We start from the raw sequence: 26,385 nt of genomic DNA, 5'->3' as shown, positions 1-26,385 counted from the left end.
AAACTAACGTACCTTTAACACAACACCCATCACATTAAAGTAACCCTGAATACCTTAAACTAATGTATCTCCGAATACCTTTAACACAACACCCATCACACTAAAGTACCCTTGAATACCTTAAACTAACTTCATCCCCCGAATAACTTTAACACAACACCCATCACATTAAAGTAACCCTGAATACCTTAAACTAATGTATCCCCGAATACTTTTAACACAACACCCATCACATTAAAGTAACCCTGAATACCTTAAACTAACGTCATCCCCCGAATACCTTTAACACAACACCCATCACACTAAAGTAGCCCTGAATACCTTAAACTAACGTATCCCCGAATACCTTTAACACAACACCCATCACATTAAAGTAACCCTGAATACCTTAAACTAACTTCATCCCCCGAATACCTTTAACACAACACCCATCACACTAAAGTACCCTTGAATACCTTAAACTAACGTCATCCCCCGATTACCTTTAACACAACACCCATCACACTAAAGTAGCCCTGAATACCTTAAACTAATGTATCCCCGAATACCTTTAACACAACACCCATCACAATAAAGTACCCCTGAATACCTTAAACATGACACCCATCACACTAAAGTACCCCTGAATACCTTAAACTAACTTCATCCCCCAATTACCTTTAACACAACACCCATCACACTAAAGTACCCCTGAATACCCTAAACTAATGTATCCCTGAATATCTTTAACACAACACCCATCACAATAAAGTACCCCTGAATACCTTAACCTAATGTATCCTCAAATACCTTTAACACAACACCCATCACACTTAAGTACCCCTGAATACCTTAAACATGACACCCATCACAGTAAAGCAGGCCTTAATACCCATGTTTTAACTCACCTGAAGACAGGTTCTGGACGATGCCTGCTCCAGCGGTGTGGAAGATGATATCAGCACCCTCGTTTATATAATGGAGATTATTACGAGAATCAAATCCACGGTATCCAAACACATAGTCCAATTGTAGATCCTTCACATGAAACAATAAGGCATTTGCTAAAAAATTAGTTTAGAGGATAAAAAAACTTATGTCCAATATATATCTGCAAATGAAAGTAGATGATAAGTATAATTTTTAGTTTTCAGATTCAGACCACAATATCTCAGGCCAGACTTTCTTCACTTCAGCATCAAGAAAGTAAAGCATTCATGATTTGGAAATTGCCATATCCACTAGAACATCCTATCTAATTTTATCTTTTAGCTGAGGAATGTTTTAGTTACCCCTGATGTAAGTTGCTGAACAAAAAACTTACTGTCACTTGTGTTGTCTTTTTCCTCTTTGAACCTGCAGATGGAGCCTCTGACCTTTGAACCTTAGGAGGTTTTGGAGGCTTGCGCTTGAATCCGGATCTATTTATTTCAAGGATTGAATAAAATGCTGTAAATTGTCGAACTTCATTTCAAGAACCATACACAAGATCTAGGGGAAATAACTCATTCTCTATATGAACATATATCTAGATATTTGCATATTCACCATCACCATGTCATTAATCAAATTAAGTGTAACAAAGTCACAGGCATTTTGCTTATTGTGACATTCCTTTGTATTTCCAATTACATACTTATAAACCCTTTGTCCTAGTGCATTAGGTAAAACAATGTACTGTTTTTAACTAAATCTCAGTTACACATCTCAGCTATGTCAGTCTGTGCAATACTGGTAAAACTCAGCAATGAAAAAAGACAAAAAGAACTGATAGTTACTTTGCCTGTACTCCAGCACCATCCTGTAGATGAGGTTTCACTCCCTTCCTTTCTCTAATGGGATTTGTGTAGCTTTTGCTGGCATAGTCCAAATTTTTCTCTCGCTCCACATCACTATCATAACCTGTAAAGAAACCAATTAATTTTATGCAAATTAAATACTATTACCCTTAGTATTTATATACATGGGCTTGTAGAACTCACTTTCACTTTATTACTCTACGTGTCTGATTTGTTAGAAATCATCTCAAGAGTCTCAGCCTTAAAAAGCAGTTGTTTTAACCCCATGACCTCTAAAGTGGGTCAAGGCCAGTCATTTGTGAACAAACTTGATACTCATTCCCAGCATGCTACTAGCCACATATCTTGGCCCTTGGCCTCTTGGTAATTTAAAATAAGTAATCCAAAGATTGCAAGACATTATGTTTTCAAAATGTGCATAACTGCAAAATTACTTCAATTGTTTTATCATTTATACCATAAAGTCTTACTAAAAACAGGTGAGAAAACATCTCAGGTAACTGACACAGGTTATCTGCCTTACCTCCTTCTTCCTCGGAGTCAGTGTCAGAGTCATCACTTTCACCACATGTAGTTACAGGTCCCTCTGTTGTGTTACGATATCGCCATACCATGATGGCTGTGTCGGCCCCACCAGTTGACACCAATAGGTTATCATCAACAGTAAAACGAACGTTGGTCACATGGGCACTGTGACCCACATATTTCTTGTATTTAGCAAATTTTTCCTGGAGAACAAGCAAAGACATTTGATTTCTTTAGAGAATCTGAAACAGTGGAACACATCTTTTCTAAATATTTTTATTCAGTACAAATTTTTGAGGAGCTTTACCACTGGTATTCACACTATGATCGAATTGACCAATATTATTTTAGAGAAATTGACATCTTGTTTGGCAATCAACAGTTCAGTAAGCTTTTAAACCACTTTCTCCTCCTCACAAAACATCACACATACTACAGTCAAGTTAATCATTTAACACCAAACTTTTTGGCATGTAAATCTATTTTCAAAAAAGTAATGACTTGAAAAATTTATTGCCTCAAAGAACAACACTGAGGGATTTTGAAAAAAAATGAGGTCATCTTTGAGATAATTTGCATTCATTGTCATCTACTGATACCAAAGTTCTTTGGTTTTCTGTTTTTGAGGTGTCATCATTTAGGCACTAAAATGGATTTATGTCCCTTAAAAGTCTCCTTTAATCAAAAGAAATAGAAACTCAAACCTTCTCCCTAAAGGCCTCCATCAGTCCAAAGGTCCTTGTTTGTTATTGCAAGATATTCAGTGTGTGTTATGTGTCAAAGTTGTGTGAAAATTTTGATCAACTTGTATAAAACAAAACTATACAATGAACTGTTTGAAAGTGGTGTGAAGAAGTTGTGAAAAAAGACTGGAGACATTCGAAAAAAAAACTATGGTAAAATAGAGTATGAAAATATTTATATTTTGTATGTATGAATGGTGTATGGTGTGTGGTGTGCGAGAACCCTTCTGTGGAGAGGGCATTATTTGTAAGGGACTGATCCCAGGGCCCCAACCCTTGCAGTCTCAATTATCGCTGGATTAATAAAATATTTGTGTAAAAAAAAAAAAAATAAACAAAAAAAAAAGCTATTTACTTTCTTATAAAACATGTTTAACAGAAGGAAGTTGAATGTGTATCACCATTACAAGGTATCTCAAACAAACAAACCTTTACTGGATACTGGAACAGTTTCACAAATCCGAAGTCATCAGCTGTAGCAATAACACCTTTGTCATTGCTTACACAGACAGCGTTTACGTCAGTGACATCACTCTTTGGTGGCCACACTCCCTCACAGGTGTGTCCCAACACCGACGTCCATGTCATCCAATCAAATTTCTCTATTTCAGCGTGCCGCAGAGTAACACGTTTGCCCCTGGGTGCCTCAAAAAACAGCTGTTCTCTAGCACCACTGTTGACCATAAGGACTTTACCTGTAAAGTCAAATTCAGAGAATTAATGATTCTGAATATTTTTGATATGGAACACCATAGAAACACAAGTTTAAAGCCTGTGTATATAAAAACCTGACAATGAGCAGATTTTTGTTCGTTGGTTGTCATTCAAATTGCAGGATTAGATTTACTTTATTAAATAAAAGTAGATAACATCTCACCTGTCCTATCCCAGTCAATGTGTGTGATGTAGCTAGAGGCTCCTTTACATGTTCCCACCCTCTTCTGGTTTTGTACATTGTAGATGTCCACAAAGTTGTCGTGAGAGGCTACAGCTAGGTACTTGACAGGATCTGTAACAATCAGTCACAACATTCACTGCTGAAACTGACACTAAGATATGTGAAGAACAATAGAGTAATAGTTACGAGCTAGTGAACAACAGTGAGAATTAGTCTAAAGATTTTGTACTTTTCTAGACAGCAATCATTCTCAACAACAGTAATCACTATGGGGGTCGCTACACGTATCCTAAAAGTAACAATAGTTAACGTTTGTGACTACATATAAAATATTTCTGGTTTTGATGCGTTAAATAGTTCTTTGTGATTGTGACAAGCAAGTTGTGGTTGGTGACAAATTCTATAACAAAACGTTTATTTGTGGCTACGTGTGTTTTTAAAGACAATGGCTGGTCAACTAAAATAGGTGACTTGTACATAGTACTACTTATTTCTCTCCTACTAGTAAGCAAGCTGAATGACTGATTTGTGAATACAAAAGACAATTGTAAAAACATCTAAATGAACAGGAAATTTAAAACAAATAAATATCTGTCAGATGTGAGTGGGTTGAGTGAGGAGAATCTCCCTGTTCACTTTTTTTCAGGATTGATAAATGTCTTACCTCCTAGAAATGCTTGAGAAATGACAAAGATTTTCTTTCAGTAAGAAATGTAGTCAGCATGAAACAAAGGTGATTTCAATGTAAGGCTATTGTACCAATAGATAACGCTACTTGGAGTATTGACCAGAAGGTATGGCCACCAGATATAGTGTCACAACATTCATTATAAAACGTCAATAAGCCATGAATGTCCTCCCTCTAAGACAAACCAGAATCTGATCAGGTGTGGAACTTGTTAGGATACTATTAGGTAAATATAAACCAAGTCTGTTGAAAGGTTCTGAAGACATGAAATTGATACAGGTTGGTATGGACAGGGCTTGTTTATCCCTGTTCCCCACCTTACCATATAAAATAGTGGAGACATGAAATGTATAATTATTTATTTTCCAACTTTACTGAGTAAAATCTCATCCAACTGTGTACAATTTTATTGCCCTCTCAACACTCATATGTACAGTATTTACATATAACACAAAAGTTCGTTCAATATACATGTATATTCTTTAAAACGATCATTTACAAACCTGGAGAAAATTTTATGTCTGAAATTTCCTCCTTTCTGTGGTGGAATGATAAAATTTCATCCATTGAGTCAGAGTTAATCACCATAAAACTTCCTGTAAATAAAACAAGAAAAATACTTCAGAGCACCATTAATGTATTAAAAATATTAATCTCAAAATTGCAACTACACAACTATATGAAATATCGTCATCTCTTCAGAAGGAATCAGTCTTTTAAATTTACTACCACTCCAACACTGGGCCCTAACACTGTTCTCCTAAGTCTTCATTTATGCATTTGATTTTCTTGTCTTCTTGATACCAAGTTCTGAATTTGTTGAAAATCTGTCAAGGGCTTAACGTTGATATATGACAAACCTTGAACTACAGCATAATTCATTTGGACCCATTTTGCAACTTTAAGAAGTACATGCAAGTTACGATGCACAGCACTCCTAGTTATATGTCTGTGAGCTACACTTCAATTGATACTTAAAGAATTGATAAAAAATCTCACCATCTTTAAGTCCTATAGCCAGAAATTTGCCATCAGAGGAAAAGTCGACACATCTGCCTGCTTGCTTCAACTGCTTGTAGTTAATCATTCTATGGTCTGTTAGGTCCCAGATGCGGAGAGTCTTATCATCACTGACGGTCGCACATACCTTCTTGCGTGGATGGACAACAAGACCCCATAATTCTCCCTCCATGTGGCCCTGGACATGTGTAATAAAATCTAATCAATATCCCTCTGAGAGTCCATCATAGAATGAATTTTGAATGAAAATCACTTGCAAATCTGAGAAGAATTGTTGCAAACAGACTGGGGTTGCAGAAACAGAAAGATTATAGATGGTCATGAATCTGAAGAATAAAATGATAAATGCTGTATATTGTTGACATACCTGTGTGAGTAATGTCATTGGACCTGCCTTGTCCACCTCCAGTACTTCACCATTGCGCGTCCCCAGTAGAATCTTGCCGTGTCCCAGAACTATTGCCCTGATGGATGGAGACTCGGATATCAACATACCTCGTGAGTTCTGGGCTATGGAAGCTTGTTTAATTGAGTAGGTCTTCAAACATCGCTCAAACTGGTCGTCCCACAGTCCGACCACCCCATCCTTTCCTCCAGTCACAAAACCCTGCAAGTTGTTCATAAAAATTAGTTTTCACAAGAATACATCAATTTACAATGTAAATCCCTGCAGTTCATAGATTATAACACAATAACATACATTAGCTCCAGAGTGGGAACCAGCATGGGTTAAACAAGTTGCACTAACACAATTACATCCTCAGAGGATCACACTGTTCTTATACATGTCATTGACCCAGGGATAACTAATACCATGTTGATGGCATTGGGGTATTCATACATAATTTGTTTTCTTTCAATTCAGTGTTTAAAAAAAAAAACAAAAACAAAAAATCAAAGTGCCAACCTTTAAGTACTTTAAATACATCGCTTGTGTAAATTTAAGTTCTCATGCAACAACTTTGATATGGAGCAGGTTACGAAACAGTACCCTTGTCAACTTCGGACTTCAACTCCTAAACGACTACACTACAATGACTTAAATGGTTTCCCACCTTGTCCAGGGAATGCATGGCGAACACAGGACCTTCGTGTGCCTTCACTGTGCGCTGCAGTTTGGTGTCCTGCCACACAAACACATTTCCATCACTCCCACCTGAGTAGAACAAATCTACAGCCTTCCCAAATGTTATGCACAACATGTCACACAACTTGGCCACGTTGCCAAAGGTCCCACGACTCGATGTAAAACCACCACCTGACGGAGATAAAACAAGACAGTGAAAATAATGTAAGTGCAAAAAATGAGAGAATTATGATATCTATAAATTTAAAAAGATTTAGAAGCAATTCAATTTTGTATTGTTAACTTATCAGACCAGTCACCAAAATTGATTGATAAAAACTTCATAACACAATAACTTCAGATGCTAAGATTGCAAAAATTAGCATTGGGAAATTAATTGGTTTCCATTTATCTAATGTAGCCTTTCAATCCAGGAAGTAGATTACAGGTTTATGTTGTATAATTATAAATATTGAATATTTTGTTTCAGTAAATCAAAGTGATAGTACAAATTGAAACTTAGCAGGGATGCTTCAAACTTACACTGCTTAAGAGGACCAAACATGACAAATATATGACTGAATATTTAAGTAAAACCAAGTGAAATTAAACAAGCTTTCATCCTAAAATTCTTCTTAAAGATTTTCTATAAAATGCATACTTATATTACCATGATATGACAATATACCTGTCTGAGTCCAGAACTTGATGTGCTTCACTCCAACTGTGATGAGTTTGTTTGTCTCAAATGGATTCCACTTGATCACAAAAATCTTGTCTTTGTGGCCCCTGAAAAAAAATCATTAAATGGGAAAAGTTAGCCCAGTTATCGTCTGTGTAAAATCACGGTAAGTAGGGATAAAAAATTTACATAGGCACTATAGAATTAGTCAGCACAAATTTGTTAATTCCTAATAAGCAAAAAGTAAGAAAATAAATGTAGTTATTTTATTAAGTCAAGTACTTATGTCACTATAAATTACAGAAAAATTAAACACCAGATGACAAACAGTGAATGATAGCATCACCTCAGGATCTTTTTGGACTAGTACCTGGTACTCTTAATGCATTCAAGTCACCTCAGGATCTATTTTCTCTCTACATATTTACATTACCTGATGGTGGCCAGTTTCTCTCTACATATTTACATTACCTGATAGAGGCCATTTCCACAGTGCCTGGTGATGGCCAGTTTCTACATATTTACATTACCTGATAGTGGCCAGTTTCTACATATTTACATTTCCTGGTATTGGTCAGTTTCTCTCTACATATTAACAGTACCTGGTGTGGCCAGTTTCTCTCTACATATTTACAGTACCTGGTGATGGCCAGTTTCTCTCTATATATTTACATTACCTGATAGTGACCAGTTTCTCTCTACATATTTACAGTACCTGGTGATGGCCAGTTTCCCCCTATATATTTACATTACCTGATAGTGACCAGTTTCTCTCTACATATTTACAGTACCTGGTGATGGCCAGTTTCCCCCTATATATTTACATTACCTGATAGTGACCAGTTTCTCTCTACATATTTACAGTACCTGGTGATAGCCAGTTTCCCCCTATATATTTACATTACCTGATAGTGACCAGTTTCTCTCTACATATTTACATTACCTGATAGTGACCAGTTTCCCTCTATATCTTTACATCACCTGAGAGTGACCAGTTTCTCTCTACATATTTACATTACCTGATAGTGACCAGTTTCTCTCTACATATTTACAGTACCTGGTGATGGCCAGTTTCTCTCTACATATTTACAGTACCTGGTGATGGCCAGTTTCTCTCTACATATTTACAGTACGTGGTGGTGGTTAGTCTCTACATATTTACAGTACCTGGTGATGGCCAGTTTCCCCCTATATACCTGATAGTGACCAGTTTCTCTCTAGATATTTACAGTACCTGGTGGTGGCCAGTTTCTCTCCTTTCCTCCAGTCCCACACCACTATACAGTGGTTATCGTCCAGTCCAATGGAAGCTAACCTTTTCCCATCACCTATAGAAAATTCAGTACATGTTACTGACATGTATCACAGTATTCCAAACTATGTGTTGGTATGAAACACAGGGTTATGATTTAATGACTACACAGCACAATCCCATATAATCAATAGCTATCAATGCCAAAAAGAAAATTCTATTAAGCAAAATCCTTGTGTCACTTCTTCATGATGGTAAAAGAAAACAGTGCAAGGGCTCACACACACATAACAGCCATTTTGTACTGATATTGGTCATGTGTTACTTTAGCATAGTGAAGCCCAACTGATCAAATCGCTTTACAAAAACAGCCTATGACATGTATGGTATATGCATACTTTGCCTTCCAAAAGTTCAAAAATTTTAAAAGTTTATAGAATTTTCGTTACATTGTAATATTTGCTAAATTTTGTTACTTAGAGAATCAGAATTTTAAGTTTTCAATTATTGTTGTCGTGTTAAGCAGTTGACACTTAATGCATTATAATTAATATCTTTTTAGTGAGTGGGGCATGTAGATCTTAAATACTGTGTGTTTTTGTAAGTATTCAAATATGAGAAATCTGACATGATGCTTTTTTGTACTTAAAACAAGCACATTTTCAGAATTTTTTTTTTTTTTACAAAAACAAGAAATTTTTTCTAAGTTTTGTGAGTATTATTGAACTATTTTCCACTCTTTAATTCAGTCTTACTTGAGAAGTCTACAGCACACACTCCTCGCTGGTGTTGTCCCTTCAGTACAGAGACTGTTTTGAGAGTGTCTGTATCCCAAATATGGACTTCTGGATCACGTCCCACCTATCAACATACAATTTGCGAAAGAGATGTTGTAACAGCTAAACTCAGTGACAGAAACCTTCATTTTGAGGGCAGTACTAATCATGGTATATGAAATATATGTATGATTATGTTTTATCAAAGTATGTCTTCGAGGCAAAAGCAATGTAATTCTTAGATAATCACTTTGTCATTGCTCAAATTTTTATAGGATTGTGACCTTGATAGTAACTTACTTATGTCATCTGTTACAAAGTTTGGCAAGCTTTCAAGCTTTCAACTTTTGAAACAGCTAATAAATAATTATCATTATACTTACTGCTAAGTCCAACTGTTAAGGTGACATTATTCAAGAAAACTTTATACAGAACACACAATTCAAATGACTAAATATTTGAGTGGGTGTATATGCACAATTTGTCGACTGTGTGCTTGGTGTAAAACTGACCTGACCAGTAGCGACTAAGTCTTTGAGTGGGTGTATACACAGACAGAGTATATCGTCAGTATGCTCAGTGTAAAATCTCTGTGTGTTGTTTTCTCTGTTGTACACAATGCCTGCTGCAGCCACATGGTAAACTACTTCACCATTCTGTGTATAAAACAAGTTGTTTCTGCAGTCGTAACCACGGTACCTGGACAAAAAAGTAACACATTTATTATGACCATATAGACACTTATAAAGAAATGTCACACAATAATTACTTGTGTGTGTTTTTTTATTTCCTAACATCAGGTTAAAGTAGGTCAAACATCAAGAAAATGAAAAATCGAACATAACATGAACACTTATTACTTATTGTTGTAGCCAAGCAGAAAACTGCAATTTATCATAGATAACACCAATAAGTATTCTATGTATTTTAATGTATCTTTGTGCGACACCTTTCATACACATGTCACTTTTTCTTCCTCATTAATAGTGACTATCAAAGCAAAATAAAAATATGCTTCAAAATCAACAATGGGCTACCAGCTTTATTTTCTTTTTCATACGATATTTTATTCTGCTTAGAAATGCACGTACAAGATATTAGGTTTTTGAAAAAAGATGGAGTGACAAAGCCCTAATAAGTGCAATCAAACCAAGTTCATTATCTGAAAACTCAAAGTTTTTATCGGACCAACTGGCCAAATCTTATCTCTTTATCTAACTTCCTTTCACTGAATTTAAGAACAAGCTGTAATTACCCATGGATGTATTCCAGCTTGAGACCTACATCTGGTCCCTTCTTGCGTTTCTGACCACTACCCATTTCAGCCTTAATCATCTTTCGAATAGTTTTTGCATCCTCTTTGTAAACAGCACGGTCATATTTGATCTGTTTTTCCTGCTCAAGGTCGGAGTCTACCTCACCAATATCGGACATGTCTGAGTCACTAGCCTCACTGTTGGAATCCAGGTAACCTGTTAACAACAAACAAATCAAGAAAATTATCAAACACTTATGAACATTTCTGATTAACATGTTATTGGATTTTCAATACTGTCATTTGTGATTGTTTTTATTTTTTTTTTAACTTGTTTTTGACCATTTTGATCACTAGTAGAAAGGGTTTTCAACCTCCATACTTAAAATAATATCGTCTCTTTTATTCAAGGATATTCCAGGACAAACTTTGATTGTAATTCATATATTTATATGGAAAATGATGTTTTATATTCACACCTAAATGACTCCCTTCTTCTGCCACAGGGAGTTACACACTCTATATAAGCAACACTGAGTCATTTTGGTCACACAAATTTAGTGAAAATCCACACATCAGTATATGGTAACTTTTAACCATTACAAACGTAGCTGAAAATAAGACAACTGTCCAAATACCATAATACCTGAAGAAAGAGGACACGCCTTCAAACTTTTCCGATAAACTTTGTTTACATGGATACTGATGATATCTTTAGAAGATCTATATCTAAAGTAAGTATGGTTCCCCACTCACCACTCTGAGGATCAACCAAGCCTTCAGCACCAGAGCCGTCAGCACCGATAAAACGCCACTGGAACACGCTGTGGTCAGCTCCCCCTGTAGTTATCACTCGACTTTTGTCATATGAGAACCGAACATTGGTGACATGAGATGAGTGGCCTATGTATTTCCTGAATTTGGCACCTGAAACAAGAATTCATTTCACTATGATATACAGTTAAACTGACTTTGTGATGATGGTATACATCTATGCAAGATACGGCAATACCTTCATATACAAACACATATACAGTAGCAGTACAAAGTTTTAATTCAAATAAGAAGCCTTATCTTTAAGTATAGACAAATTGCACAATGTTAGTATTCATCAATTTCCAGACTGACAGATCATCCTCTCTGTTGATTTTTATGCAATTTTTACTTCATATACATCTTTTTAATTTGTTGTACCTCAGGGTACATACACATCTTACTTTCTGTATGAAATCTTTTTGGGTTTGTTGAATGAAATGTTATTCAAAATCAACACATTTACAAATTCTATGACTATAATCGTTTACACAGGAATTTAAGATTCTGGTAAACCCATAGGAAGCTGAAGTCTTACTTACATGTATGGGATATAGAATCTACTAGAAAGGATGATCTGAATGCAAAAAGTCAAAGGTCAGGAAATTATCAGGTACAAACCTTTCCGCAGAGAAGGAAATTTGAACAATTTGACCAGGCCAAAGTCATCACCAGTGACGATGGTCTCTGCTTGAAAGTTGGCATCCACGGCATTAATATCGTTGGTGTCAGTGTATTTCTCCCAGATTCCATTGACCTCTGAGCCCAAAACACCAGTGAATGTATGCCATCTGATGTTGACAATTTCCTCCCTATTGGTAAGCTGTTTGCCCACTAAAGGAAAAAAAAAAAAACAGAATTGATTTTTTGGAAATACATCTATATTACTTTGAATCATGTGATGCTGCTTTACTTACCTAGTAACAAGATACTCACTTTGAAAAAATGTTAATTTGTATGATATGTTACTTGAAAGTGGGTCAATGTCATTTGTTTGAATGACATTTCAAAACTTCCCTCCAATATGCTTATTATCATTAGTTCAGGTATCACGGTTCCATTTTATGAGATATAAACATAAACATAAAAAATCAATGCACTGAGTATCATGTAGTCTTCTCAGGAACTTCAAAATGTTACTGTGGATATTCACAGGACACCGTGCAGTCCACTGATTGGCACCTAGGGCTTTCACACCCCATTTTGGGACTGGGGCCCTTAGAATTGGGGAAAATAGCAGCATTTTCCTTAGAATTGGGAAAACTTGGTGCCTAAATTGGGAAAAAAAGATACCATTTTGCATTATTCGGCCCCAAATCTGGCAGATCAAGAGCCCTGGCACCATTTATCTGATGACCTAAAAATGGTGATAAATTTGCTGCTCTTGTAAAAAAATTGAAAAAAAGGAAAAGGATAAGGAAAAGTTCTAAGATTTATTATCAAGAAAACACAATATCTACAATTAAACGACTTGAATACCTGGCATTCTATAGAAGAGTCTCTCTGCAGCACCGCTGTTCGTCTGAAGAAACTTGCTATCCTCTGACCAGTCAATGTGTGTGATGAAACTGGAACTGCCCTTACACATTCCTACTTGTTTGTAGCGCTGCTCCACCGAGTACACATCCACAAAGTTGTCGTTAGAGGCCACTGCCAAGAACTTACCACAAGGAGAGAACTTCATCTCATGAATCACCTCCTTTCTGTCTTTGATATGTACAACCTCTGCAAAATCTCTGCAAAATGTAAAGAATCAAAATTAAGACCCACTCTTTGCAAAGGTTTTGCAACAAATATCCAAGAGGCCTTAACGGTCCATCTGGACTGCAGATCATAAATAATCACAACATTCAGTTTTTACTTAGCCTATCACATAATGCATCTCCTTTTATGACATTATCCTCGATTGGTCTAGTCAAAACTTTGCACGATTTTTTACTTAAGATCAATTCCTGTGACCTGGTTTGGTTCCTTTGTTCAAAGAAATATACTATTATATACTTTTATCAAAGGAATGAAAGGAATATAACTTGAAGGGGAAACAAATTTCAATCTGATCTTACTGTTTCTATCCACCTTTCGGTACAAACATTCTAAAATATACTCACCCAACCTTTAGCACCAAAAAGGAGCCATCCATAAGCCCAACGGCAATGTGATTTCCATCATTATCAAAGGCACAAGATCTGATCTTCTGATCAACAGATGTTTTAGAGAGAACTTCAAAGTTGTTCATATTCCACAATCTGCAAAGAAACAATCTGAGGTTTTTCACTCTGAATTCTTGAACATCTTTTTTTAGGTCTCAAACTTATTGATCATAAGAAGCAAATATAAGTAAATTGTACATTAATTCTTTTTGTTGTTGTTTTCTTGCAACAGAGATATTCTATAAATAACAATTTTTCAGCTTCAGTTTACCAACTTCTGATAGTTAAATCCTTACAGTACAAGAACTGTAAATAAAACAGTATAACTACTGTACCTGAGTGTCTGATCATCACTTCCTGTGGCAAATACAGGCTTGCGTGGATGAACAGCGAGGGCCCAGAGCTCCCCTTCAGCATGACCCTGTACAAGGCACTGAGGTTTGTCTCGCTCCCGTACCAACACCTCAAATATCTCACTGTCCTGGGTCCCACAGAGGACACGTTCTCCCCTCCAGCATACACTTCGTACACATAAACCTACATATTAAAACAAGACACATCATTTAATACATGTCTGAAATAAACTAGAAAATGTCTGTAAGACATGAATGCCCCCGCCCCCCCATGTGAAATAATAGTGAAAGGTCTGAATGAAGTTGTTAGGTGGTATATACTGATTTGGGACGGGACGGGACGGACGGACGGACATGGGCAACGCTATATGCACCCGGCCATAAATGGCGGGGGCATAAAAATAAATATATTGAACCAAGCTGATGTACTATGTGTTGGTATAGATGTCTGACACCCACCTTTGTATCCTATGTGTGTATTGAGCAGATTAACCGTAGTTATCGGATTGAAGTCGGAGTCCCAAAGCCGTACACAACCATCTTTTCCACCGGTCACGAAGCCCTCATCTCCATGGTCAAGACTGTAGATAGCACCCTGTAAATGACAATGATGATGAAAGTAACTCCATGGATTAGATCATGCTATGATGAAGAAATTTTTTGTACTAACCTTACCAAGTACTTTTCCTAGCAATACTAAATCTATTTCACCTATTATATACCTGCCAGTCTCAAGGACAACACCTATTTAAATTGTTTCATTATGCATGCAAGCTTTTCCCTTGTTATTCACCTGAAAGACTAAAGACTGAAATGTTGATGATAATGAAAGATAGACTGGTCATTTACATGGAAATCATTGGCTGACTCCTGTGAAGCAGATCTAACACAAGTTAGTGAGACATTCCTATATAAAGGTATTGAATTCTTCTGTTTGTGTTCTTATCTCCTTTACCTTATGTGCCTCCTGTACAACTCTATCGAGGTTGTTTTCCTTCCATATGTAAATGTCTCCACTCATAGTGCCTGAGTAAGTTGTGTTGTCAGAGAAGCTAAAAGCTAGACACATAATACTCTGTATCTCGCCAGTTTTCCCAAACACACCCTTCCTGGAGGTCAAAGAATTCCCACAAAGTGTCCAGAACTTAATGTGTTTCACACCACAGCTTACAACAGTGTTTTCTTTGAAGGGATGGAACTGCACATCAAATACCTGGAGGAAGACAAAAACCAGACAGCTTTTCATCCTGACATGCCACAAATCAATCATCATAACCATACCTAACTACATTCAAAAGCTAATTATAGTCTCTTTTAAAGTATCTGACCTCTGTTACCTTCAAACTGGCTCAAGATTTGATTAAAGCCTGAAGTTATTCCTATACTCTAACATATTACAGAACAAATAACATGCAACTTTTAAAAAGTTTTCTGACAGACAATACAATGTTAACATAACTTGCAAATAGGCACTAATATGACACTGCCAAGTGGAATGAAGATATGCCAATTTCTATTTTGCTATTTTGTAACTGGTTAAAATTTTGTTAAAATGATATTCTAATAGGTTACATTGCACTAACAAATTAATCTACCAACCCTATCAACATGGCTCAGACTGTAGCCAGTACTTAGTCTAACTACCCTATCAGAATGGCTTCTGACAGTAGCCCACTACTTTGGGAGTCTACCTACCCTATCAGTGTGGCCTCTTGCTGTAGCCAATACTTTTCCTCTCTTCCAATCCCAAACATTGATGGTCGACTGCTGGTCTAACCCGACTGATACCAGGCGCTGTAAAATCAAGTTCACCACTTTATGTATCAACACAAGAAGTTTCCTCCATATTTAAGTCTTTATTGCTTGATCCATAGCTTGCCAACTACATGTGCAACACATAATATAACATTTACACAAGTGATGCGTGTAAGATCTTGGGACTCACTCTCTAATGTCACATGAATAAATCTCAGATTGGCAATTGCTTTCCTGGTCAGAAATTTGTTTTTATGTGTAATCATTAAATCTAGACCACACACTAACAGCTTCATAGAATCAAACCAAAAATATGTAAGGACTGCAATTGTAAACCTTGAGAATATTCATATGACCACATCATGGAGCATAAGTATAACTTCATAATTATACAATGTATTGTTTGAATCTTAAAAAAAATCCTTACAATTTTACAATCTTTGTATGTAACTATGACCTTTTCCACTTGCCAATTTTAAAATTTTTATCACTTACTGTTCCCTCTCTGTCAAATGCTACTGCAGCAACTCCATTTTGGTGTCCATCCTTAAGTATGGACACAGTGTCCATTGTGCTAGAGTCCCAGACACAAATGAATGGACTCTTTCCTGTCTGTCCTGTGGCCACCAAAGATCTATCAGGATGTAAAGTGAGGCTGAAAGCAGAATAACAGCTAATATGATTCTCTATTATCACCCATGTGCATGAATCTCTGTTTGATGAGCAGGCATACAACACTCTTTGTGATACAATTTAAATGCATATTAGAACCAACAATAGTTTTATAAGACCATGTTAATGAATGTCAAGACAATGAGTCTGAATAAGCTTGGTGGTTTTACTATATAAGCACTCAAAGAAACAAACAAACCCTTAAGGTTTATATAAAGGATACTAAAGTACACCATAGATCACATAAGATTGACTGCAATATGCAGTGAAAAAGTAAACCAAAATGTTGCCTTACTGCTTGTGACACTTTCTATAAAGCTTTATATACAAAAGCAAAAAGAAATGTATAAGTACTTATGAATGTTGTTATATTTCAGAAATGGATAAAAAGAAATTGCATTTAGAATTTTTTACCATCAGTTATACTTAAAATTAGTAATGGACATCTTGAATTGCGGTAACTTCTAACTTGTCTAGTATTTCTATACGAGTTATTTCCCCTTGACGCCATTTCTACAAATTATGGACATACGAGTGCTTGAGCCTTGACTCACGTACCACAGACCAACATTTTACAAATCAATAGGTGATGATAACTACTGTTTTGTATTGTAGTATGCAGAAGATAAAAGTTGGGAAAACGTTTAATGAGCTGCAAGGGGCGCAAAAAGTTAACATAAGCATTCACCGAGTCATTGCTCGACAGGACTGTAGCCTAAACGTTCATTAGGCGTACCAAATCTGGCGGTATTTTAATTTGAATTTTTCTTCAGCTAATATGAGAACATGCCTAAATAATTAATATGTAGGACATAACTTAGAATTATCTAAGTTCGAATTCGTTCCGCTTATTTCATATCAAAAGATGTTATGCTTAATTGTTGCATTCAATACTGTGCATGTTGCAACACGACTTCGCTCGTCTGCTACTGAGCAGCAGACCAAGTGATCCATAAAGACAAACTTTATGAAAACATACAAATACTAAAAGATAAGTGTTGTATATTGCAACAAGCAATATCAAACTAAAAGCATTTAGTGATATACAAATATTTACCACAAGATATCATCATCATGACCAAGATAGAAGCGTTGTTTATGATTTCTGTCGTTATAAACAATCCCGATGCCGGCGACGAAATAGATGACATCCTTGCTGGTGTTGTAAAATAAGTTGTTCCTGCACTGGTGTCCTCTATATCCATAGACCCACTCCAGTCGAAGTTGGGTCTGTGGTGCTGTTTTAGTCGACATCACGCAAATCAAGGCACTTGCACAAGGTTCTGAAGCACCACTAGGCTTTACGCGGCCATTTTGAAATTCCTCAGCGAGTGTAACTGGGAGAGGGTAATGTCCGGAAAGCAGTCCGGTTGCGGTGTCAAATGTTAGGTTTAATATTGAATTATTTTCTACATGAACCTCTTTAAAATGTGTCGAGTCTTGTTTAAAATTCATCGTAAATTTTGTATTTTGAACATTTTACTGATCGTTTTGATACTTTTAAGTGAATTTCGGAAATTGCTGATCAAAATAGCTTCTTATAACTTTCGTTTTCTGTATATATAACACAGACTCCACATGCACTAAGCATGACATCACTAGTCCCGAATCATGTACACAAGACTCCTTGGTCGATATCATTTCCAACGCTTTCTCTTTACCAATAACATTATAGTGTAATTTAGTTAAAGCAAACTCTTTTGGTGTCAATCATACAGCCTAGAACCAATCATGTTAACATCCATTATGACTTCGCCACTCTACTGGACGACACTGCCCTTACCCAACTAGTTGAGCACCCCACCAATATTCTTGATTTGCTCATTACCAACCTACCAAATCAAATATCTCGTGTAGAGGTCATTCCGGGACGTTCTGACCATGAGGCAGTATATGCCGAGTTCAATCTAACACCAATGAAACTTCATCAAAAACCAAAATCTGTACCAGTTAACAAAAACGCCAACTGGAATACTATCAAGCCTAAGCTCTGCACTGTCCATAACCTCCTAGAAATTGTTAATAACCATATTCCACATAAGACCGTCAAACCTAAACATAACCTCCCATAGATCACTCCAGAAATTAAAAAAATATTTAAATCCAGAGATAGGTTGCATGATTTTTTTTTTTTTAATCTGGAGATGTTCACACACAAAAGAAATCAGAGACCTGAAACATCTAGTACAGAAAAAAACTGCGTACATCTTACTGGAATTACATTGAAAACATAATATCCCCTGGTAATCCAGCAAATGACGGCAACTTTTCTAACATGAATCTTTTTTTGTTATACATAAAATCCAAGCGCACAGACTATAGTGGTATTTCTCAATTGAAAAAGATATTTAAGTGGCGGCGGCCAGATAAAATATTTTTCAGTAGTGGCACTCCAGGGCTTCCATACATACGTCCTAGGTGATATCTAACAATATCAAAGTAACACATAATATCATAGACGCCCGATCATACGTCCCAGATGAGATATCACAATATCAAAATAACATAATATCATAGACGCCCTATCATACGTCACAGATGAGATATCATGATATCAAAATAACACAAATAACACATAATATCATGGACGCCCGATCATACGTCCCAGATGAGATATCACAATATCAAAAAAATATACATAGCATGGACACCCGGTGTCATATCATATTTGTATCCCCCATTCCTAAAGTACCCGGGAGTACTTTTTTGTCCATCAGAAATGTATTCCCCCTATACTAGGAGGGGGATACATCCATGACGGTTATCAGAATAGTATCTAGAGAACAATTATCTGAAATATTAGGAAGGGGATACACTTATGAAAGTCATTAGAATAGTATGTAGGAGATATTTTATTCCGAAATATTATGGAGAGGGGCATATAATAATTCTATACTGTGTGTTCTTTTACTTTAAAATGCTCTGCATCTTTTTTGGAAGTCAAATTCAGTAGTACCTAAACTTTGTGTCACACAGGTACCTCCCTTTACACTTTATGTAAAAGGCCAAAGACCATATAGTTCCCCTCTGAGAAATGCAACTGGTCAGAATCCATCATCCTGGAAGCCTTGAATCCTTTACAGTTTACGGATAATAATTACAATGCACACAAGTCTTGGCTCAACATTATTTCAGGAACCAGTCTTTGGCTCATTAGAATACGAAACAAGAAGAAAAAAATCAGTCACTCTATCATTTCATTTATTATGTCACATGTAGTAGAAAGCATCAGGCTTTATAGAATGTGTACAAAAACAAGAGGCCCATAAGGTCTGTAACGCTCTGGATCTGAAAGCTCACCAATGTCATACATGCCTATAGGTTGGAATTTTAAATATTTCCAAATTAAAGCTCTGTCACTTAAGCTCTTCGATTGGGCAAAACCAATGGGTAAATTCTTATATCATTACTGTCTTTATCTCTTGATGTCCGTTATTGCTATATATTGTTAAATATAAACCTCGTTCCCCCTAGATATTTTTCTGACAACCGTCATTATATTTATCCCTCATAGATAAATGATAGATCTTCAAATTGAATTTCACAGTTGGCATTCACATTGCTCATTAATGCAGATTAAAGGTAATTCATTGTTCATGTATATAATTTTCAATATTCGGTTTAATTTGTTGTAAGATGATACAACTTCTTTGTTAATTTACATGTCGGTGTGGCGAGGAAATGAAACTCGGGATAAAGTTCATAATTATTTTCGTTTTAATGCACCGAAGCGAACTCCTATATTGTCAAGGTAAACAGTCGCACATGCGCATACGAAAAATACACAAAATCACTACTGTACCATTGTCAACCTACCCAGTTTCTATTTGACAACTGTAAATACGTACACCCGCTTGCGCCGTCGTCCAGCAACAGAACGAATAGTTGGAGAGACCGAAAGCCAGAAGAGGCGTGACGTAAGCAGGTGTGGAAACGCATTAAGCATGCAATGCAAGTGCATTTGATAAAATGCTGAGCCTGAACAATGAATAAAACTGCATCATACAGCTTTTTCGTCATTGTAGGACTCGTCAATGATCCTGAATCAATCAATATTGTATGTTTTCCCTTGGTAATGACACCCTTTTGATTTCACGAATTTCAGCATTTTATTTCAAGTACATTTACTTCTTTACAATGTTGCTTTTTAATTGGATGCGGTGGTATGGTATTATAGTTACTTTAACACATTTATATGGACCGTGGGTTTAGAAATTGTGCCAGGTCCCTGTGGATATAAAAATATTCTGAAGATTTATATTGTTGTGAACTGAACTGGTCTGTGGTTGGAAAGTGTGGCTACTTATAAATGATTTTTGTTGTTGTTGTTTGCTTTTACTGATTTTTTGATGTCCTATATAACATTTTCGTTAAAAAATATCTCGATGCTATGTAATGGTACACAAATGTAATGTATCTTACTGGTAAAGACCACCCTTCTCACAGAACCAGCCTGTCTACCATCGACTGACCCAGCGAGAACAAAACCCCGACACTTTTCTGTATATTTGGTGTTATTACGGGAAAATACTAATTGAATAGTATAAACATGTTTTACTATTTTCTGTTTTTTTAATTTTTATTTTGGTAAATATATCAACGGATTGTATGGTACATAACATGGACATACGGCTAGACACTTTTGTCACACGAGTGACAGTATAAACATGGTCATACAGCTAGACACCTTTTGTCACACGTGTGACAGTACATACATGGTCATACAGCTAGACACCTTTTGTCACACGTGTGACAGTACATACATGATCATACGGCTAGACACCTTTTGTCACACGAGTGACAGTAAACACAATGACATACAATTAGACACTTTTTTTCACACGAGTGACAGTACACACAAAAACGTTTTAAAACAGATAGAAAATATCTACTATACGATTTAGTAATCAGTTTTCTTTTTGGATTGTCATCTCCAGACGTCACAATAGTCTGGCAGTTTAGGCTCATGTATTTTTCAACTAAAATTGAACAAATTCTTAATTTCTTAGTACAGTACAGTACAGTACAGTACAGTACAGTATAGTATAGTATAGTATAGTATAGTATAGTATAGTACAGTACAGTATAGTATAGTATAGTAGTGTTTCTGGTATAGGAACACACAGTGTTCCTCTTCATCAGACTCAAAATTATATGATTGTGGTTAAAGTTCATTTCCCGGTTAGTTTACAGTAGCTCTATAATTATATACAATATATTGATTTTTCCAAAACGTATACAGTTTGTTTTTAAAAGTATTAATATTTGGAGCAGATACAATGTCTTCTGTAGGATTATTCCATGTTTTTACAGTTCTTATAGCAAAGCTATTTCCTCTTCTGTTGGTCCTGTGTTGTTGAAGAAAAAGTGTTTTAGAGTGTCCTCGACCACTTCTTATTCCGACGTCCATCTTAAGCTTTACAAAATTGCATGAATCCTTATCATATATACCAATTGTGATTTTATAGAGTTACATCATATCCCCCTAAGCCTTCTGTATGATAAAGTTGGAAGATTTAGCTTCTGTAGCCTGTCCTGGTACGACATATCCTTCATTCCAGGTAAACTTTTTGTGGCCCTTCGTTGAACTGACTCCAGCTTATCTATATCTTTCTCTTTTACTGGTGACCAAACAGAACTTGCGTAATCCAGTTGTGATCTCATCAAGCTTTTTTACAGCGGAAGAAAAGTTTTAGAAATCATAAACTGAACAATCCGAAAATTTGATTTGTTTTCTTCACTTTTTCCACTTATGTGGTCTTGGAAAGAAAGTTCAGAATCTACCGTTACTCCAATGTCTTTGTCCTTATCAGTGACTCTTAGACTATTCCCCAGTAAATGGTACTTTGCTCCTGTTCCATATATCTGTGCAGTATCTTGTCCGACCAACATATGTTTGCATTTATCCGGATATAATTATAATAGCCATTTCTCACTCCATTTTATTTCATTATATGGTATTTAGATCTTGAAGTATTGCTTTGTCTTCTTCTCTCTTGATTACCCTGAATTTTTTTGTATCGTCTGCAAATATATACATATCTGATTTTACAATATCTGGTAAATCATTTACGAAAATGACAAACAGCAGGGGGCCAAGGACTTGTTTGCACGTTTACTGTGAAACCAACTTTTATCTTTATAGTACGCATGTTTTGCATAAGGAAAAATGTATGAGGAAATCATGTTCTGCTGTGGCGGGCGAGTTGTTAGAGAAACGATCGATATTTAAAAGATTGGTGTTTGGGAAAAACATGATAAATCATCTTTCTCGTGAGCTAGCCTAACGGCCCTAGTGCTTAAGAAATAGATACAATTGTCATTTGGGCAAAAAGGCTACGACGTCAGAGTTTAGAACTCATTTTCACGGGAGGTAAAGAAAGTATGAAAGGTGCGCGTGACAAAGTTCTAGAGCAGACGACAAAACAGCTGTTCTATGGGGAAATGCTTCCAAACTTTTATGACGCGTTCCTGAAGCCACCAGTGCATGCCAGTAACTACCCAAAAGATGAACGAACTAATGACACAATAAGTGCTTGTGACGATTTATACAGGACAAGAAAATTGGCCATCAAAAGACCGTTTTCAAAAGTTTGGGAGAAAGTGAAAGTGCTAGAAATGCCAGACATACATCATGATTTCCTTTTTTCAAGTCAGAAAGTATGCGAACAACACAAAATAGAACAAGCTGTTCAAGCAAAGAGGCCTCGTCGATTATATATTGGTGATCATCATCCAATGGACTTAAAAGAATCTAGGTCTTCCTTTAGGATTTTCACAGGAATAGGGAACAGGTGTTCAACCAACAAGCCTAAGTCATTTTTAGAAGTTAAACAGACAACTCAACAACGTTTCGTTGTAAAAGAAAAGGAAATGGCAGCCTTTTTCAAACTTACGAGTAAGCACTATTAAAAATCTCTTATTTTTAACGATATTTTCACCACCAAGAATATGTATTATATTACTTACTTAGACTTACTCAGATCCAAATTTTGTCTTGCTAAACTATTCATGTAGTCACTCCTAGTTGATGAAATGTTCGGTTGGCTGTTCACTACCCTGAATATTACAGTATAATACATCCCTGTTGTCACCGATTCAAGTTATTTTTCACTTTCTTCTACTATTTCAGATGATGAGCATGTACAAGACTTCCTTTATATGGATAAGTGTAGAAAAATATCTGACAAGGTAAGACTATTGCATTTCATTCTTATGTCTATATATTCTGCTGCTGAGTAGAGGAAATTTCCATGACATGTATTGTGCTGTCTGGTTCAATGATTGTTGACATAACATTGTCCACTAGGACTAGCAACCAATTTGCTAACTGCAGATAAGAACAGTAGTCAGTGATATGCTGCAGTATTCACTCATTGTCCTACAATACAATCAAACCTCGTTTTATTGAAGTTGGCAGGGCCACAGAAAAACTTTGAGATAATCAAGTATTTGATTTAAGCTAGTTCAAATGTTTGGGATGAAGTTTGATGGGGACCAACAAAATACTTTGAGTTAAACACTGATTGAAGGTAAAAAGAACCTTAAATTAGTAAAATTCAATATTTGTATCCCCAGTTATGAAAAACTCTTCAATATAAATATATTGTTAAGGGTAAACTGTACCCCAGTTTCAAAATACAAGGGAAACATTGATGTAGGTAGCTCTGGGACTTACATTGCATGATTGTCATCATATTTGCTGATGATTTAGCAGATCAGCAACTATTTTGCTGATGGTAACCACAGAATAATAACCAGCTTATAATTTATTGTTTGATTTTACAGGACTGGCTCATGTTTCCAATTTTTTATGTCTATGGTAAAATGTAAATGACTTTTATTTCAGTATTTGGTGGCCATGGTCTTTGCCTTTTTTAAAAGAGCACAGTTGAAGATCAGAGAGTACACACGCATGAACTTCTTTATTGCATTGTAAGTGAGAAAAAACACTGTAAGTCTGCATGACCACCAAGCTAGAAATAGTAAAATTGACTTGAAAATCAAACTATAAGTGCTAGCCATAAAAAATCAAAGACACTTTGTCAATGGGAAGTTTCTAATTATTCGAATTAATGTTGTGAATTTTTATACTCTCTAGCAAGTAATAATTATACTTATTAAGTACTTGTAGAAGATAATTGTAAATTGAAGTTGTAGCTATTATTTCAGGTATTTGGCAAATGATATGGAAGAAGATGAAGAAGAGGCTAAATATGAAATTTTCCCATGGGCTCTTGGTCACAAATGGAGGGACAGGTTTCCTAGATTCCTAAGAAGAAGAGACTTGTTCTGGGCTAAGATTGGATACAAAGCTGTTGTAAGCAAGCGTTGTTGTGAAGAGGTAGATAACGTTTTGTATTTGAAACTTGGGTGTGAATATGAGGATTAATCATCATCTTAAATGTACTGAACCATGACCATCCATGGCTGATATTTGTTGTGCATTATACAAATTCAAAATGCTTTCTAAACAAAAGAAACTTAATAAACACATTTTGAACATGACTGTGAACTTGGTAGTGATACCATTACTAGAATGTTTTTATTGCAGATCATGGAAATAGACAGAGAATCTCCGTTATGGAGAAGAAATCGTCCACTCCATCATGCTGGAGCAGTGAGGAGTTACAATAAAGACCCTGATGATGACGGCTACCCTAGAGGACCAGAAGCATCTCCAAAGTTCTGTCAAGACTGCAACATTGACAGTCAGTACCTTTCTACTGCTAGTCCTGCATCATGTATTCTGTCTTCTGTGGAACAATCTCCTATATTTTTTGATGGGCAAAATTCAACTTTTGATATGAAACGTAAGTTATTTGAATTAACTGCCCTTATAGAAATCATTGTATGTTTAGAATCCTGGTCTGTCATTTATCCAAGTATTAATATACCAGTCCAAATAAAAACAAAAATATGGACGAGACATGTTATTGTATGGCATCATCCATCCAACATTAACCTGCACTGAAGTTGGGGTTATATGGTATTTAGCTATTCGCCTTGTCACTAATGAGGTTTCCAAAGCATATCTCAAAACACTGTGTAATATCTGGATGTCAAACTTGGAAAAAAGAAACAATATGAGAATGTGTAATCACACTCAAGAGTTGAAAAGTGTTTACAGTCTCTACTGGACCTTTGAACTTGATTGTAAGTAAAGCAAAATGCATGTTGGTTTCTCATCCACTGTTTCATATCTGGTCATTGAACTTAAAAAGTAGGTACAACATGAGACTGTAGTGTGAAGTGGTCATTATGACCTCTTCTTGACCTCTTATCTTAATCTGAATGCCAACAAACCCAACATATTGATACAGGTTTCCAGAGTATATGGCTACCATTTCCACGAAATCCATGCGACAAGTTAAACCAAAAGTTTGTCAGATTTATTTGATGTTTGTCTAATCCCTTGGGAACTCTGTAGGCATTATCAGAGGGAAATTCCACTCAAATCTCCTCTTTTATAGGTTTTATTAAAAGCCCTGATGTAGAGATGATTACAAAATATAGCCTCACTTTAATATCAACAGATTCCATATCAAATATTATAAAAACATTCGTTTTTTCCTTCACAGCTCTAAAGATCACTCTGCCACAAGATGATGCTTGGCCAAATTTAGAGGAATGATAACTAGATGAAAAGGAAAGACAGAAAATCATCTGAAATCTCTTCAACTATCAAACTTTGTGATAATACTCGGTTTCTTTGGAATAAATTTAAGTGCTGGCTGCTTAATAAGTATCGGACTGTTTTACATATTAAAGCCATTTGCAATGCTATTATGTAGTTTTTCATTTTTATAAAAGGTAGTGGGTGAATGATGAAGTTTTAATTACATCAATCTATTTTCTCTTTGATAGTCATAAATTTCTCCCCTTTCAGTTTGAATGAAGGGAGACATTGAATTGTATTAGAAATGCCATTCTTCTGGATATTCTAATTTCTTGTTGGA

The 26,385-nt window shown here is 35.9% G+C and overlaps 2 protein-coding genes across 2 annotated transcripts in view; one reads left to right on the top strand and one right to left on the bottom strand.

The window, feature by feature from the left end:
• Positions 1 to 17,680, bottom strand: part of LOC132548592 (echinoderm microtubule-associated protein-like 6) — a 30,200-nt gene extending 12,520 nt beyond the window's left edge. The window contains exons 1-25 of the mRNA XM_060212458.1: positions 17,484 to 17,680; positions 16,250 to 16,409; positions 15,695 to 15,793; positions 14,955 to 15,212; positions 14,459 to 14,594; positions 13,982 to 14,183; positions 13,605 to 13,742; positions 12,976 to 13,232; positions 12,118 to 12,330; positions 11,440 to 11,610; positions 10,684 to 10,900; positions 9,941 to 10,127; positions 9,408 to 9,513; positions 8,635 to 8,728; positions 7,407 to 7,507; positions 6,708 to 6,910; positions 6,020 to 6,259; positions 5,632 to 5,830; positions 5,136 to 5,228; positions 3,924 to 4,055; positions 3,476 to 3,741; positions 2,302 to 2,506; positions 1,758 to 1,881; positions 1,304 to 1,400; positions 888 to 1,017 (exon numbers count right to left, since the gene is read on the bottom strand). Coding sequence (XP_060068441.1) covers positions 888 to 1,017; positions 1,304 to 1,400; positions 1,758 to 1,881; positions 2,302 to 2,506; positions 3,476 to 3,741; positions 3,924 to 4,055; positions 5,136 to 5,228; positions 5,632 to 5,830; positions 6,020 to 6,259; positions 6,708 to 6,910; positions 7,407 to 7,507; positions 8,635 to 8,728; positions 9,408 to 9,513; positions 9,941 to 10,127; positions 10,684 to 10,900; positions 11,440 to 11,610; positions 12,118 to 12,330; positions 12,976 to 13,232; positions 13,605 to 13,742; positions 13,982 to 14,183; positions 14,459 to 14,594; positions 14,955 to 15,212; positions 15,695 to 15,793; positions 16,250 to 16,409; positions 17,484 to 17,680 — 4,225 coding nt within the window. The remainder of the gene's footprint in view (positions 1 to 887; positions 1,018 to 1,303; positions 1,401 to 1,757; positions 1,882 to 2,301; positions 2,507 to 3,475; positions 3,742 to 3,923; positions 4,056 to 5,135; positions 5,229 to 5,631; positions 5,831 to 6,019; positions 6,260 to 6,707; positions 6,911 to 7,406; positions 7,508 to 8,634; positions 8,729 to 9,407; positions 9,514 to 9,940; positions 10,128 to 10,683; positions 10,901 to 11,439; positions 11,611 to 12,117; positions 12,331 to 12,975; positions 13,233 to 13,604; positions 13,743 to 13,981; positions 14,184 to 14,458; positions 14,595 to 14,954; positions 15,213 to 15,694; positions 15,794 to 16,249; positions 16,410 to 17,483) is intronic.
• A 5,190-nt stretch (positions 17,681 to 22,870) lies between these two features.
• LOC132548596 (speedy protein A-like) lies at positions 22,871 to 26,060 on the top strand. Its single transcript, XM_060212462.1, has 6 exons — positions 22,871 to 23,324; positions 23,559 to 23,617; positions 24,276 to 24,361; positions 24,599 to 24,770; positions 24,981 to 25,239; positions 26,008 to 26,060. Exons 1-6 carry the CDS (start codon positions 22,871 to 22,873, stop codon positions 26,058 to 26,060), a joined length of 1,083 nt encoding a protein of 360 aa, XP_060068445.1.
• The last annotated feature ends 325 nt before the right edge of the window (positions 26,061 to 26,385 follow it).

Source organism: Ylistrum balloti, unplaced genomic scaffold (assembly GCF_031769215.1).
Source record: "Ylistrum balloti isolate Yb309-2 unplaced genomic scaffold, AGI_CSIRO_Ybal_v1 Utg370018, whole genome shotgun sequence".
NCBI lineage: Eukaryota > Metazoa > Mollusca > Bivalvia > Pectinida > Pectinidae > Ylistrum > Ylistrum balloti.
This window is presented reverse-complemented; position numbering and strand designations above follow the sequence as displayed.